We start from the raw sequence: 16,284 nt of genomic DNA on the forward strand, positions 1-16,284 counted from the left end.
TGTGGATTTTTTTTGTTTTCTGCTGGAATTTTGATTTTGTTGTATAGTAGCAACTCTACAGCATTAACCACATATTCTAAATATCACTTGTAATCAGTATTGTTCTATGCTAACAGCCTATTTACAGGGCAATATCTTTCACCTACAAAAATTTGCAAGCTAGTGTGATGAGTGAATAGCCAGTCCCATCTTGTTAAGCAACACATTATGAGGATAAAGGAAACCACCAGGTCTTAAAAAACATACAAAAAGGGATCAGTTGGTAAAAAATATATGCTTTCCACATGATGCTGAAGTAAATCCCCTTCCTCCCCCTCCAAAAATCTGTAAAAGGACTATATGTTTGTGTTGAATGTAAAGAAGGTTATAAGAGAAAAGCTGCATCAGGAAGAAAACTTAAAGACCAAACAAACCACAATCAATTCCCTTATTGAATTCTGTATGCTTTTAAGAACCACACAGCACTAACTCAGCAAAACCAAACCTGTGGTCGCTTACCAATCTCCATGCGCAGCAATTGCGAGACTGCCAAAACTTAACTGAAAATAATGTTGTCAAATATTCATTCTTTCAAGATCACAATATATTTGTTACACTAAACATAAAAATGAAGACATTAAATCTGGTATAAATGGCAAACTTCTTAACGTGATATGGGTAAATAGGCACCTTTTCTGCATTGCAAAATAATAGTCACAGTTCTGCTGCTCTGCTAACCTTGTCTTTAGAAATTTTTGAGATCCACACTGAGCATCAAATGAAGCAGGTGTCTTATTGGAAAAATATCCAAACAAAATAACAAAAATGTTTTATTGTGGAGAATAAAATACCCCAGACATACTCAGAATAGAGGGAATATTATTATTACAGTACTTGATATCCCAGTCTAAATCACAATTTTGTAATATAGATTTTTAAAGCAAGCAATTTTCTTTATCTTTATTAAAGCAATAAAGGTTGAAAGTATTAGCCATACTGTTGATTGATGTCTAAGGACTTAAACCATGATGACTTTTACCTCTGCAAGCAATGATTTATTTCAGTGATAAGGACAATCTGGTTATTTCGTTACTTGGTTATGAGCAGACTCTCAGTTCCCTTTACGCTCCTGGTAACTGTGAAATTCCTGGTCTAGGAGATTCTGGATGCAAGAAGATATAGACGGCTGTGGTCACACGCCAGCTGCATCACTGCTTGGGGGTGGCTATTTTCGGTCTGTTGTTGACTGTCAACCATTTCAGGCTATCCCCAGTATAACACCTCTGCTAAGACAGCAGGACTTTGGCCTCAAGATGTTAATGGCTGCATTATGTGTTATTTTTTTAATGGGCAATTCATTTGAAAGATGATTTCTTTCTCCATAGAGTCCAAATGGATAAAGAAAAAACACTTCACTATCCAAAGAGCCTTCTCTGCTCTTTTCTCCTAGCTCTGCTGTTTCCAATGGGCCTCTGATATGTGAAACAATACACTGGAGCTACTGAAAATGGTTTAAAAAACTAAGTACAGAAAATGTTAGATAAAGGCAATGAGATTCTCTGAATCTGATGCAGTTAACTGGTACTCATTTTGTTGGTTTTAATAATGGTTGCAATAAAAAAGCTCAAAACTTGCTTATTTCCAAATTACTTTCAGCTTTTTACTTTTTCCACAGTCTTTCTGATACTTCTTACAATAATCATCCTACAGCAAGAAAAGTAGCTGTGATAGTTTAAGTAGTATTTTGGATTTAATTATCCTTTATTCATGTTTCTCCACTAAGAAATCACTAAGCATTTCATTTGTAATGCCAACAATACCAAAATCAGCTGCCTGACTACTCTGATCAACTTTGCCTGAGCAAGAAATTGTCCTTTTCCTCAAAGCATATGTTAGATTTCTAGTCAGAGTTCAGATGTACAGAAAAACTTATAAAGACGTCTTTCCCTCCCTTATCTCAGACTTTTCTATTTATGCATATTCAGTGATTTGATTTACACAAGGATTGTGAATAACTTAACTAAGATGCTCTCCACTTAAGCAAGTTCCCAGAGGAATAAAATATTTGAGAAATAAGGAACATTCATAGCATTTCATTCACTAGAAAGAGTTTAGGAGTTTTGAGTAACAATTACAATTGGGACAGTGAAAACAACTTGAAGAACTGAGAAAATATTTCAAAAACTTGCTTAAAAAAGATCAAGTGTCGAAGTACAGCTGATCATTTCTCATATCTACAGTAATCTGAGACACATGGAGGAAGACAATCCTAACATGCTATAGAAGACAAAAATAAACACATGAAAAACATGCTGAAAAAGTCACAGGAGATATAAACAATTAATAATTAGACAAATTCCTGCAGGGGAATGGGAAGGCAGAGATTAGGCAAAGCTGGGCAGAGGAAAAGGATCTGTGGGTGCTGATTGATGCTTGCCTGTACACGAGCCAGCTGTGTGCCCAGGTGGCCAAGAAGGCCAACAGCATCCTGGCTGATATCAGGAATAGTGCAGCCAGCAGGAGCAGGGAGGTGATTGTCCCCCTGTACTCTGCTCTGGTGAGGCCATACCTTGAGCGCTGTGTTCAGTTTTGGGGCCCTCACTACAAGGACATCGAGGCCCTGGACTGTGTCCAGAGCAGGGCTACGAAGCTGGTGAAGGGCCTGGAGCACAAGTCCTGTAAGGAGCGGCTGAGGGAGCTGGGGGTGTTTGGGCTGGAAAAGAGGAGGCTCAGGGAAGACCTCATTGCTCTCTACAGGTACCTGAAAGGAAGGTGTGGGGAGCTGGGGGTCAGCCTCTTCTCACGGGTAACTAGTGGTAGGACCAGAGGGAATGGGCTCAAGCTGCACCAGGAGAGGCTGAGGTTGGAAATGAGGAGCCATTTCTTCTCAGAAAGAGCAGTCAGGCACAGGGACAGGTTGCCCAGGGAGGTGGTGGAGTCACCGTCCCTGGGGGTGTTCAAGGAAAGGTTGGACGTGGTGCTTGGGGACATGGCTTAGTGGTGACATTGGTGGTAGGGGAATGGTTGGACCATGGATCTTGAAGGTCTTTTCCAACCTTAATAATTCTAAAAATCTATGATTTTTGGGGGGGCCAGAGAAAAGCTGCTATAAGAATCAAGCCTATGGTGACAGATGGGATGAGATTTAGCTGTGCAGATGCGGAGAAAAGTCTGTATTTGGGGAGATTTGCCCTCAGAATAACCTGCACTGTGTCTACACAGAATGGCTGTACAAAACTAAAGAAATGTCTGGGTCATTTATCATACTGGGGTTACAGCCCAAGTGACTGGCAGAATGGCAATATTGTCTACACTGATCAAGAAAGGAGGAGATGAAAATGCTTGGTGTGAAGGGAGTAAGTACTCTTTCTTAGCCATGATGTGTTTTAGCTGACAGCTACAAATCTGTCACAGGAACAGCCCTGGAACTCAATTTGGAAAGAAGGAAAGAGATCTGGAATAAGCAGTTAAACCCATGATTCCTCCACGCATAGACAAGACACTGGAAGAGACGTTTTGTATGAAAAAAGTAGGGAACAAAAGATATCATGCAGGATCTTGCTCCTACCCAGAAAGCTGAAAGCTGAATAATGAGGATTTCCATGCAGGTTTTAGAGAGGATATAAGAAGAGATTGAAGCAGAAACAGTAAACAGAGATAAAATATTGAAGAAGAGAACGTCAAGAGTGAACCTCTAGAAATTTAGAATTATTCTTTAAAATCTTGAATATGTGTCAAAATTGCAAACATATGAAAAATCCTGGAAATAGTGTTTTATTGAATTATCAAAGTACACAAAAGTAACTGTGAGATACAAACTCAGAGGCTACTGGAAGTTCTCAGTGTTGATATTTTAAAGTTTTGGTCATCTGATATGGGAATATATCAGGAAATACACACCACAAGGAAAGGAAGTGTCATATTAATGCCATGTGGTAGGACTGGGGGCAGCCTCATCTTTCAAAAGTCCATTACACTGGGGCCAGGGGAACTAAGCACAGGGATATATGATTCATGCATATGAATGTCTGCTGATTTCAAGGCTTAATTTTTGTTAATCTTCAACTTTTTAAAATGCCATGCCCACAATTTCTAGGAACAGAGCCGTAAGGTGGCATAGTTACAGCAAAATCATTCATAAAGTCACCAATAAAGTGGCATATCTGTAATGCTAATTATCTTTCAAAAGCAATTGTTATTCATGTAAAGAAAATGAGTAAAGGAAATTGTGATGTGTATTACATCAAAATGAATTTGTATATCCCATGATATGCAATGTCCACTTGAAATCTAGGTAGCAGAGAATTCACTCCATCTTCTATGAACTGTGGTTTTGTAATTTATCTTATTTATTAAAAAAAAAATATATATTAACCTTGGGGAACTATTGAAAAGCAACAGCTTAAATCAGTGCAGCTAAATGATAATAAATGAAAAAAAAAAAAAAGATTTAGTCTAACTTTTCTGAGGATTTGGACAACTTGGAAGATGGATTTGGGAAGAGTTAGCTTAGGAAAGAGAAACAGGCTAGGTAGCTTCATAAGCCCCATGGATGAGCTCCTCAGGCTTTGTTCAGCTTACAGCTCTTCAGGAGAAATAGGACACATGCTCGGACTCTCTGGACAGAATCCCATATTCAGAAATGGTCTGATTCTTACTAACATCTTCATTTCCTGTCTTGTCAAACTTATTTAGGGCATTCAGTAGATGATATGAATTGCTCTTCTGCAAACATATAATTGCAAACAGAAAAATTCTTCTCTAGTTCCAAGAAAATGTCCTTAAGGAAGAAAAACATCGATCAGTGGTGAATCATCTTTGCTCCCTAATTTAAGTAACTTCTTAACTCTAAGAAGCACCTGAAGGGAAAATGTTTCATGCATGACCTTCAGTTCCTAAAGTTCTGTTATGCTTTAAAAGCCTTTAACTGTATTTGCAATCCCAAACTTGCAGCAAACATCTTTTCAGCCAAGGATTATCACTCAGCCTAAATCCTGAGCAGAAGGGAGCATTCAGCACTGAACAATGCAGACACACCTCTGTATTACAGCATATAAAACTATTATTTGCACAGGACTCTAGGTCCCTGAGAAGGTAGAAATGAAAAAAACAAAATCATTTTTATATTCATACCAATAACATACAGAAATGTCCCAACTTGATTTCAAAGTTTGATGGTTATCCAAAATAAATCATTTGAACATCTCCCAAATGCTCTCTGAACTTCTCAAAATTAGAAGCTATTTGGGAGTTATTTGACAAAGATATCCTTATGTTTGTCTCCATTTGGCCTCTCTCAGTGCAGTGAACATAGGGAAATAAATCAACATACAAAAGATCACACTGAAAGATATCCTGGCAAATCCGTTCCAAGGGGGTATATTTGCTAGCTGTACAACTACATATAAGGAGGAATAATTCATATTACACTTAGTGCAATGTCAGTAAAGTGCAAAAACATGGGAAAAAATCCTATTTTAACTTTTCAGGAAGCTGGTAAATTTTGTATACCAGGTTCTTTTTCAGAACAGAGCCTGGGAAATATCTCAGGCTTAACAGACGTTAATCTTCAGAAAAGTCTGTCCTAGTATGTATTTCTATTTAAAAGGTGGTTTTAATTTATAATCTGTGATTGCATAGATCTATCAACTCAGCTCTTTTCCTCTTTGTGAAGTAAGTCATGCTATAACACCACGGAAATTCATACTTGGACACCTACAACTTCAGATTTTTTTACCCTATTCAGAAATGGAAACGATGCATCGTTTGAGGGCTTTTTCACTATATATTTATATATTTACTATACACACAGACACTACATATTGTATATAAAATCACAAGGAGTTTGAAGAGTGCTCACCGTAAGTGAGAATATACAGTGGTTTTCCATTAGTATCCATAGTGGTTAGGCAAGGAGCTTTTGGTGAGATGGTCCCCCATCGCTGCAAAGCTGCTTCCAGAGAAGGCGGCCAGTTTGTAACCACACCTAATTGTTCCCCACGCATAGCCAACATCTGAGCTCCTTCTGGCTTTGGCTGGTTTGGATCTGGCTGTTGAACTTATGATTATGAAAAGATATACAGTTACCATGTAAATTCTATACCTTGTGTACACCTGTGTAACCAAGAGAATAAGTTACCTTTGCAAAATATCCTGAAAATAATGACATGTTAGAAGGTATTGAGAAGCAACGGAGACATAAAACAGAATAATTAAGTTTTAAGTTTAACAGAGATGAGGACACTGAAACATCTTAGGAATGCATGTGCTTATATTGACACGAGTTCTACAAGCAGGGAAAGAAACTGCTGAGGCAGCATGCATATATTTATCTTAGAAATAATCAATCTTCCTTCATTCTTAAAGAGAGATGGAGAATACTTTTTCTTGGCAAAAATGCAGTAATACGATGAACTGCAGAACTTCTGAAAAATTGTCCTCCAGTAAGTCATCAGTAACACATCGATTTAAGTCATGTTCTGTCGCAGTGCTTGCTTATAAACTGCAATGAGGACTAAACCACCATACCCTGACAAATCTTAATTCTCAAAGCATTGGCCTTCTTAAAAACAAATTTCCATTTATTGGCTTTATCCATGTTTCTATCTTACAAGTAGTTTTTGGTTTTGTTTGTTTTTTATGTTCCTTTGTTACACAAAGGATGTATGAAACATTTAACATGCTCCTTCACTGACAGGTTTTTTTCATATTGATGTTCAAAAGAAATGGTTGTAACGCACTGCTGAATGTTCTCAGAGCAAAGCTGTTTCTCCCTCTCTTCTGCAGTTGCATTGCAAGCAGAACCATGAGCAAACACCAGAGACTTTTGATTCTAGTGCACTACATCCAAGCTTACTACAAGCGGATTCCACTGAATATCGACAGTTTTTTGGTACTTGCCAGTACAAGGAGGGCTTACTTAGTTTTCTAGAAAGTCAATGTGCGAGACAAACATTTTACAGAGTTTTAATAAGAGATCCCCAAACCTTTTGAAAAACAGTCATTTTACCTTCTAACAATTCCTCAAAGTCATCTACAAAGAACTCTCGTAATGGTGGTCGTTTGGGCCGTTTTAGTGTATTGACCAGCTGCTGAATCTTTGCTGACACTCTGCTGCTCACTGGTACTCCTGCAGGACAGGGATCAATGGAGACATCAGTTGACCGCTACGCTGAACGCCACCAGACGTTAATTGGGGTAAGAAAAAGTCTAGGACTGCAAGGCCACCACAACTACAGTTTCATGCCATACCATGAGTGTGACTCAAGTATTCACCATTAAGACATTAAGATCGTTTCAGCAAAAAGGAACAATGATGCCTAGCGCAAATAAAAACAATAAATACAACAACATCAGAGTGAGCTTGCAAAGTTAGAGGGGAAAAGCACATAGACTGGGGGAGAGATGCACAGTGAAAAAGCCCTCCCTACAGAGTGTTGGCAACCTGAGAGAACTCTTCTAGGTGGCACTGGTGATGGTCGTTGAGAAGATGGGCATGGTCTCTCCCTGTGATCACTGGTTCAGCAAGGAGCACGGTTCATAGGCTCTGTCCCATCATTTATTCTGGGTTGCTCTTTACACTGCAGTGGATGTCTGTCCAGTATCCATCTTAAACATGGCTGACATCTTTGCATTACTTCAGCATGACCCCGTATTCCCCAACCATCCCTACAGCCAATTCCATCAGCCAGCAGTCTCCAACGGGAGCATGCTTGTCCACACAGCACTTTGAAAAACACAATTATGAACAGCAGTGTGGGGCAAGGGGCACTTTTGTAATATAATCCCATCAAACACCTCCCCCCTCCCTTTCCCCGGCAGAGTGCAAAGCCTCTGCAACATTCATGTCATCTGATCCTGAACTAATAACTTTCTGTCACTGCATTGCAGAAATTTTGACTTCCTACCCTTCTATACGGTTGGCTCCAACACTTCTGCCAAGTGGTTTTTATAGCTGAAGCTGCTAAGTTTAGATGGGATACACTTGGTCAACAATTCCACACCCTGCTGAGGTATCGGTTAATATGTTTTAGAAAAGAGGAGCAGTAAATAAGAAAGGGTTTACAAATAACTGTTTTTCAAAAAAAAAAAAAATACTGAGAAAATAAAACTTTAATCATGACACTTTTCAAGATGTAACCATCCTATTGTATGTCGCATTTCTTGCCCTTTAAAAAACAGCCTAGCTGTAACCAGACAGCATGATAAAAGCAGAAAAGCAGATCTAGAGAGACTTGCTGCTTCCATTTGCAAAACAATTTATACAGGGAATCAGCTGGGCTGATTAAGAAATATTTCTCTTTGTCAGCTTCATGTATACCAGTTTATTTGAGGACTGCAAAGATGCTTTAACTACGTGGGTGTTTATAAATGACAAGTGCCCAGAAGAAACAAGGAACAGATGCATACGCTAACTACAAAAAGGTTACAATACTCAAAGAGAAAACGATTTTGCTTCTTGACATACCATCACCAGTTTCCATAAGTTCAGCGTTTCCATACTTTGGTGCCACCCGTGCCGTTGATCCTTGTGGTCTTTCTACTTGTATTGAGTGTTCTGAGGTGTAAGTGGTAACATCTGGAGGGGCAGAATGATTTTCTGTGAAAAATAAGTTAAAAGGTTTAACCATGTACCTCTAGTGTTGAAGGGCAGAAGAACAAAGGGGAGAGGAAAGAACACGATTTGACTTTTTTTCAACATCCAAACAGGCAACGAAGTTCATGCACAAAATGAATGTATACAACTATAAAGTACATCATAATTTTAACTTTTCCATTGATTACACCAAGTACCATATATCTGCAAGAATATAAACAATAAGCTTAAAAAAAAAGAAAAAAGATATAATTAGATTGTTGGTTCTCCACTGACATTTAATTTTATACCAAGTTAAACTTTGTGGACAGCTTCAAATAGCAAAAGACCCAGACAAATATACTTCTCACAGATTACTGCTTTAGTTTTATGACACAAAGAGAATATGGCACGTTGCCAATCACTTGCAAGTGCCAATGCATATCTCTCATATTTTGAATATGACAATTTTACTTGAAAAAGGAAATCATTGTTTTATTAAGAAAAAAAAAATCAATCACAGCAGGGTTGGAATCTAGGGGAAAGAAATAAAATGTAAAGAAACGTGAACTTTACATTCTGCATGGACACTTGCTTGTCTACTATTTTTAGACAGAGCTATTTCAATGCTTCTGCATAACAAAGATATGCCTTCCAGAAGACAAACACAAACCCATCTGACTTATTCCAGCATTTCCAAACAATTCCACTGCGCTAATCTTTCTCTTTCATAGCCTGATAACTCAGCATGCTCCAGTTTGTTTTCACGTTTTCAAGTCTCAGTCTGTATTACCTACATATTGTATATTATTTTTACAGTTTGTCTTATAATTTTATTCCACATTTTCATAGGCATTAGGGTAGATAGAGATAAATGCCATGAACAAATAACATCTTCTCTCTTTATTGACATAAGCGATCCCCAGGAGCCTCTGAGATAGAAAAGAGGACAAGTCTTCATACTGCTGCCAATGAAGTGACAAAGAATGCTCTCCATTTTATAATAGGGAAAGAATTTTTAACATAGAAACATTCTGGAAAAATGTTAATTTTGTTCCAATATTACTTTAGAGATGTGCATTTTAGTAAATATGCCCTACAAGTATTATGATTATGATGTTGTAAATCTACTCTAATACCAACTTCTACAGTGAATTTCACCTGAAATGTAATCATCAAGCATTTCCATGAGTCTTGAACTTTGGACCGATGTAATTCTTGTGCATTAAATCCCAAATTCATGTACTACCAAGAGAGAAAACTAATTTTTATGGCAATAAATACAGTACATGGATGCTATATTAGATGGCTATTTTGCATACTTCTCATTTGAATGCAGCATTTGACAGACAATCATCATGAAAAATTAAGACATGATATTAATGTCTATAGTTGTTATTTAATGTTTATATTCATGAACATCATATGATGTTCAATGATGTTCACTGTAACTGGTTGAAGAAAACATGAGATGGATTTTATTGTACCACTCAAAAATGTCTTGCAACCTGCACATGTCCAGTTGAGCCTTTTAATTCTGATCACATCCACTCTTACCACTTTACTGAAATAGAGACCTTATATTGTGTTATAAGTGACCAGCTGAAGTATAATAGCTTGGACAATGAAGCTTTTACTGGTAATTATTTGAATAATATCTTCATTTGAGGAGTCTTGTCATTTATCAAGTATTTTAGAATCAGCACAATTTTTGCCCCTTCTTTTTAAGTGGCAGCTTTTTATAGATCATGATTGAATTACCCAATAACTACGTCAATTAAAAAATGCTGATGTTTATCTTTTTATCTTTAACTTATAATGCAGTTTTGCTATGCAAATAGGAGAGGAGGTCATGACTAAGAAAATAATTGTACTTAGTCAGCTATTAGTAACATGAGAAAGTATTTTTTTAGCTATAATTGTTTACATCTATTCAGTGAAATATTTCCATCTTTCAGACTTTATAAGACAAATTGAATTTGAGTTAAAGTATCTCCTTTCAGGTTTTTACATTGATATGATTTTTTTTTAATGTGTGGGAGAGAAGATGCGTGACTCAAAGCACTGCAGAGCAGAGATGCTTTCCCCTCGCATCTATAGACGTGAAACCAAATACTTCTTTGTAACACATGGTGCAGAGCAGGGTGAAATAGAATGGGAAAGAAGCTTCCTGCTATTTTGTAAAAAGGTTTTCTTTTGAACAAGCAGCACTGCACTTGAAATTACCCAGGATGAATTCTCTTCCCTATGTGGTCACCACTGGCTGGTCAAAGGGTGCAGTTTTATCACACACTCTGCCCATCTGCTATTTACATTTCTATTAAGAAGAATCCTTATCCAGCAGAAGATGAACAATAAGGTTCATCTTGCCCTATTTCTTTGTAGGATGTTCTATAAAAGATGTCTTATCATGGCCATATTTACAGCTGTAGGTTTCATTCATTAGACTTACAAATCTTCAGTCAGTTCCCTTCTCAGGCTTGGAGAAATGAAAGTCACAAAGACAAAAATTCAGTCCAAAAGACATCTAAAGAAAATGTTAATTCTTATGTTATGTGAAATTCTTATGTATTTTTTTTTGTGTGTGTGTAGAAAAGTAATCCAGGCATAGACTATGAACACAATCTGTATAGAGCAGCTTGGTCTTATGTCTGGTAACTTGAAGTACTGTTTGAGGTTTAGTTAAGAATAATCATCTTGACACATCTGTTGATTAAAAAATAGAAACTGCGACAGCTGCATGACTTCAAAGAATTTCCTCCATCAAACACACATATCTGCATCACCTCTTCTCTCCATCTCTTCCAATATTCTTGCATTAGAAGATCACAGACTGAGCAGCTGTTTCCAGTTAAGACCCTTCATTTCTGCTACTGGAGCGATATAATCTACCCCATTTCATGAAAATGAAAAAGAACCAACAATCCAGAGCACATTCATGTAGGGATAGAGGGTGTATTTTGACAGAGCACCATGTTTAAGAAGTAAAGAGGTAGAGGAATACTTTTGAGTGGAAGATAGGAAGCACAAATAAACACTACGGATTTGGAAAGTCTCCAGGAATTCAAATAACATCCTTACAATACTGCACTTGATGAGAATATAGCTTTTTCTCCCAAGCAAGCTGGCTCTTCTCGTTGTCAGGGATGGGAAATCCAGAGTAAGAGCTGTAGCTTTTTTATCAGCCAGGTTTCACCTGTATTAGTATCCAGGTGACAGAGGCTATTTTAAACTAGTCCCCTGTATCATAAGTTAATATTCGTTCTCCGGACACATAAGAATTTTAAGGTTGTCAGAGAACTATCCATCAGGCCTCATGGCACATGTTTTTATATTGATTTTATTAGAAACCTATGTGGCCTTTGGTTCCAATAGAGGCCTTTGATTTCCAAAGAGAAACATATTTGAAACACATAAAGGAAACATTAAAAGCAGCTACAGGACCGAAATTTTATAGTGAGAAATTTTATAGTGAGAAATTTTATAACTCGTTAATCTCTCTAAATTTACAGTCACAGCTAAGCACTGTGTGATTATCATTACATGAACTTTCTGAGCTCTGGGATGTTTTCTCACCTTGATTTTTATATCTGTATAGGTCCAAAAAATATAATACAGACAAATGAAAGCTTATAGACCTTAGAAATATATAGAGCACTGACTCAAAGATGTAATGAATGTTAAATATTTTTTAGAGATTTCACTGTTTTGATATCTAAGTTCAAGGATTACCCAACACAGTTTTGAAACATATGCCAAACTAGAAATTCTCTCTGTAGCTTCATACAGACACCTGAGTGTCTTATAGCTGAGAACAAATACTTAAAGGAAATCTATCCTATACTAGACCTTTGGCCATAATAAAGCAGCAGAAGCCATGAAATTAAATAAACAGTGTAAGATAATAAACATACAATAGCTTATGCAAATAATCTAAATGATACAGAAAGCTAAACTTTGATTATATCATAGCCAAAATGTTTTATCCAATTCCTTCTCAGGACTGTATTAAGGCACTTTCACTGGAAAAATCTCCCTTTGATTCTGTGATGCACTCTGGAGGTGAAATCCTAGTGGATGTCAGAATGGAGGGCTTTTTTTGGTTATCATTACAGGTCTTCCCTGTTGCCCCTTAAATTTGTACTTATCAAAATTGCATCTCCAGACTATGGCAGTACATGATGATTTGCTTCTTGCAAACTGATCTGGAGAACAACACCCCGGACCAAACAAACATCAAGCCATGTGAATATACCTCAGAATTATCATCTGTGCAGATTCTGTTGCTTTTTCCAATGATCTTAGCAACAAAGACGGTAACCTTAAGATCACAGTCTGAGCCTGTTAGCAGATATCAGTCATATTTTGTATCCAAACAAACTTTACATCACAACTACTGTTCAACTAGATTTGCTATTTATGGTACCTAATTGTCAGAATGAAAACATATTTACACTGAGGTAAGCTTATCTGCTTTCTTCAAAGGAGAGCTCGCTCCAGTCAACAACAAAGGAGAAAAAAAAAATAGTATTTTTCTTCTTCCACACAATACTGTCATCTTAATTTAGCTCTAAAAATGCTGCATTATTTACTGCAAACTCAGTGATTATAAGAGAAGATTTACTGTGCCAGATTTAAAATTACTGAAGTGTCACATTATAAAGAAGCTATATTTTAAGACACATGAGATTTGTGTGTGTGAGTAATGCAACCTTTTAAGAGTTTGGATAAATTTAATTCTCTATGCTATAATTTCCTCTAGCATTTCAAGATGAAGTCACAGAAAATAACCAAATGCAATGATTAATGTGTTCAGAAGTGTATGTGTTTCTAAAACAAGGTACTAAGCTATTCACTTGGCATGAATGTAAGAATACAATACAAATTCTTCCCCTGCCTGCAATTCAGCAATTCCATACTGTGGTAAGAGGATTAGTCATCTGAAAATACAGGTGTTACATCAAGCTATACCAACAGCAAAAGAAAAAGGGACATGGACTACTGTTCAGCATATAAAATCAGGAACACGTAAAATGTTTCATGTGTCTCATTACATATACTTGAAAAGGAATGATCAGCTGAGGAACACTAAAATGTATGTGCAGCAGAACTGTAGCAAGGTTGCTTTATCTGTTCCAATATAGGCTCCAACATATTTTAGTGAGACAACCCAATAAACAGCCACTGCAAGAATGTACCCAAAGCAGACACTTCATATAATTAACAGCAGTTACTGGAGAATGAAGGGAGCACAAGTCTTGCTTTCTATGTGCCTAATCATTCTAATAGCCACCTCATTTAAATGAAGACAAATGGCAATAGCACAATATCCAGAAACAGTTAATGTTTGTGAAGTTTAGGTCTGTAATGGAAAGAAAGCCTTGACTTCAGTGATCTATCCAAAGAATATAAACAAGCTATTAATAATAATACCAGCTTCCTTTTATGACAGTATATAGTAGTATTTGTCAAGGTTGATCATAGTTAGCTATCCCAGCCAATTCTAGATTCAATTAAGAGCACATACTCTTAACAGAGAATTACCTAAAATCACTCAAACCGTGTAATTAAACTATTGCAGAAGTAGGAGAAACTTGTGTGCAAGCAATCCCTAATGCTGCATGCACTAATTTTCCTTACTGATGGATCCTAAAGAGATCTCTTTTAGTGCTAAGTAATGGAATTCAAGCAAAGCAGTTTAGATATTTGGGTGCCAACACCTAGACTGTTAGCCATAACAGAAGTCTACCCCCAATTTTTAATTGCATTTTTTAATGAGACTATTATTATAAACCGAGAAAAAGACGAAAAAGCACAAGAAAACTTTTTGTAAGGCTTCAAATAGCAGAATCAGCTGAATGTGAGAGACAAAATTCACAATAAACTGAAGATACTGAAAACGGTGGTATACTAACCTATATGCGTTTGAGCCATAACATCAGCTAGCCTGTGTGCAGCACCACTGCCTCCACTTTGTGTTGAGGAGGAGGAAGTGGTTGACGTGGTAGAGCCATGGATCGCTTGACTGATCCAGTGTTCCATGTTTATACTCCCCTGACTTGAGGTGGGAGTTCCCTGGGAGTCACCCTGCACAGAGCCTTCATCTTCTGAACCAGAAGAAGTATCTAATAATTAAAAACAGCCTGTTAGTTGCAGTGCTTTTGCTTGTTTAAGTAGAAGTAAGGCATGTTCATGTTATAAATCTAAAGAAAACTCTCATTAAGAAAAACTCACAAAGGCAGGCAAACACAATAAGAAAAGACTGTAATACCAAGAGCCCTGAAACCAAAGACAATTGCTAACTACTTTGAGAGAGCTTTCATGCACTACTTCAATGGCTTGTATATTATTCTACAAGAAAACAGATAAGGATAATAGAAGTTGCTTTCTTTCCAGTGTGGCTTGAGATCTTCTGAAGATCTCCAACCACATATTAACAGTACAAAATACCCCAAATATTTTTCAAAACACACTCCACAATGTCTGAGAAAAACCAGCTTTAAAAAAACAGCTGTAAAAAGCCTACCCCTCAGTGAGAAATTGAGTCGCAGCTGAATTCAGTGAGTATCAGAAAGCAAAACGTGGAGTATTTTCAGAGTAGTAAGTAGGTAAAAGACCATATAAATTCATAAAGAGCTGGTATGACAAATTTTAAAGGCAACTTTTCATTGCAGAATTAAGGAATAAACCAGAAACTTGAATGATACCTTAAGTCACATATTATATCACAACTTTACCATAGTTAGGGCCTCATGAGATCAAAGCGATTAACGCTAGGTGAGGTACCACCAAGGGCAAAGCAGTCACGGAAACTGCCCCAGTTGACTTTCCACCTTCTTCTCTTCAGAGGTACCTCAATGTTATGTTCAGTATGTTTCAGATGTCATTTCTGTTACTGTCCATTAGACCATTAGTTCACAGCAGCACAAAGAACCTTTTAAAAATTTTCCGTAAAATGCACAAACACAAGTGCTCACCTGGCGGTGTGTAGGCATCCATTGATGTTTGCACCACCAACGAACGTCGTTTTGAGGGCATGGGGACTGCCATTTTCCTTTCTTTATGTTTAGCAAGGGCTGCCTGAACTGCTTCTGTGTGGACATCTGGAAGAAAAGAGAGATTTCAAGCTAGTGTTCCAGCAGAAAAGAACTGTTTGTGTATTCAGTGCATCTGCGTGCAGGTTGGATTGTACTCCAGTGAAGCTGACAGTACATATGAAATGATGAAAGCCCAGGAATGCACGGGATCTCAGAGGGACTGCACCAGTTCTCCTCATGCTAGAAAAAGAGGCAATAGTGAAGAGTGCTGTACCAACAAACAAATCCTTTGAGCTGTACAGTTTTCCCAGAACACTGTAACAGTATTTGAAGAGCGGGAACCCTGCTTCCTTAGAGTAAACCTCCATTTCACAATGTTTTGAAATGAGCTGTTGCTTCAACAACAATTATTGTTTTCAGTGAACGTGTGGTGTAGTAACAGCACCTGATTTTGAAATTAATGAGGTTTCTCATTTATACAAAATTCACACAAATCAAGTGAACAGGAATGTTTGCTCAAAAGGTACGAGCTACCAAGTGTCACAACAAAATTGCAGTGGCTCCCCCCATTCCCAGATCTTTCTCCTGCCACCGTCGCTTGGCTTTATTCATGAAAAAAGTATTATGAAAGTTGGCCTGAGGTGGAATGAGAACGACAAGCACTTTAAACATGAACCTTCTGCTTTGCAGGTG

The 16,284-nt window shown here is 37.4% G+C and overlaps 1 protein-coding gene across 5 annotated transcripts in view; it reads right to left on the reverse strand.

Moving 5' to 3' along the window:
- Positions 1-16,284, reverse strand: part of DIP2C (disco interacting protein 2 homolog C) — a 311,140-nt gene that overhangs the window by 100,718 nt on the left and 194,138 nt on the right. For 4 of the 5 annotated variants that reach the window (XM_082752327.1, XM_082752326.1, XM_082752325.1 and 1 more), the window contains 5 exons: positions 15,532-15,657; positions 14,470-14,679; positions 8,447-8,578; positions 6,989-7,108; positions 5,840-6,037 (listed from right to left, as the gene is read on the reverse strand). In XM_082752327.1, the coding sequence (XP_082608453.1) occupies positions 5,840-6,037; positions 6,989-7,108; positions 8,447-8,578; positions 14,470-14,679; positions 15,532-15,657 (786 nt within the window). The remainder of the gene's footprint in view (positions 1-5,839; positions 6,038-6,988; positions 7,109-8,446; positions 8,579-14,469; positions 14,680-15,531; positions 15,658-16,284) is intronic. The other variant, XM_082752324.1, reaches the window with a different exon arrangement.

This window comes from Aythya marila (genome assembly GCF_965140915.1).
Source record: "Aythya marila genome assembly, chromosome: 2".
NCBI classification, from domain to species: Eukaryota; Metazoa; Chordata; class Aves; order Anseriformes; family Anatidae; genus Aythya; species Aythya marila.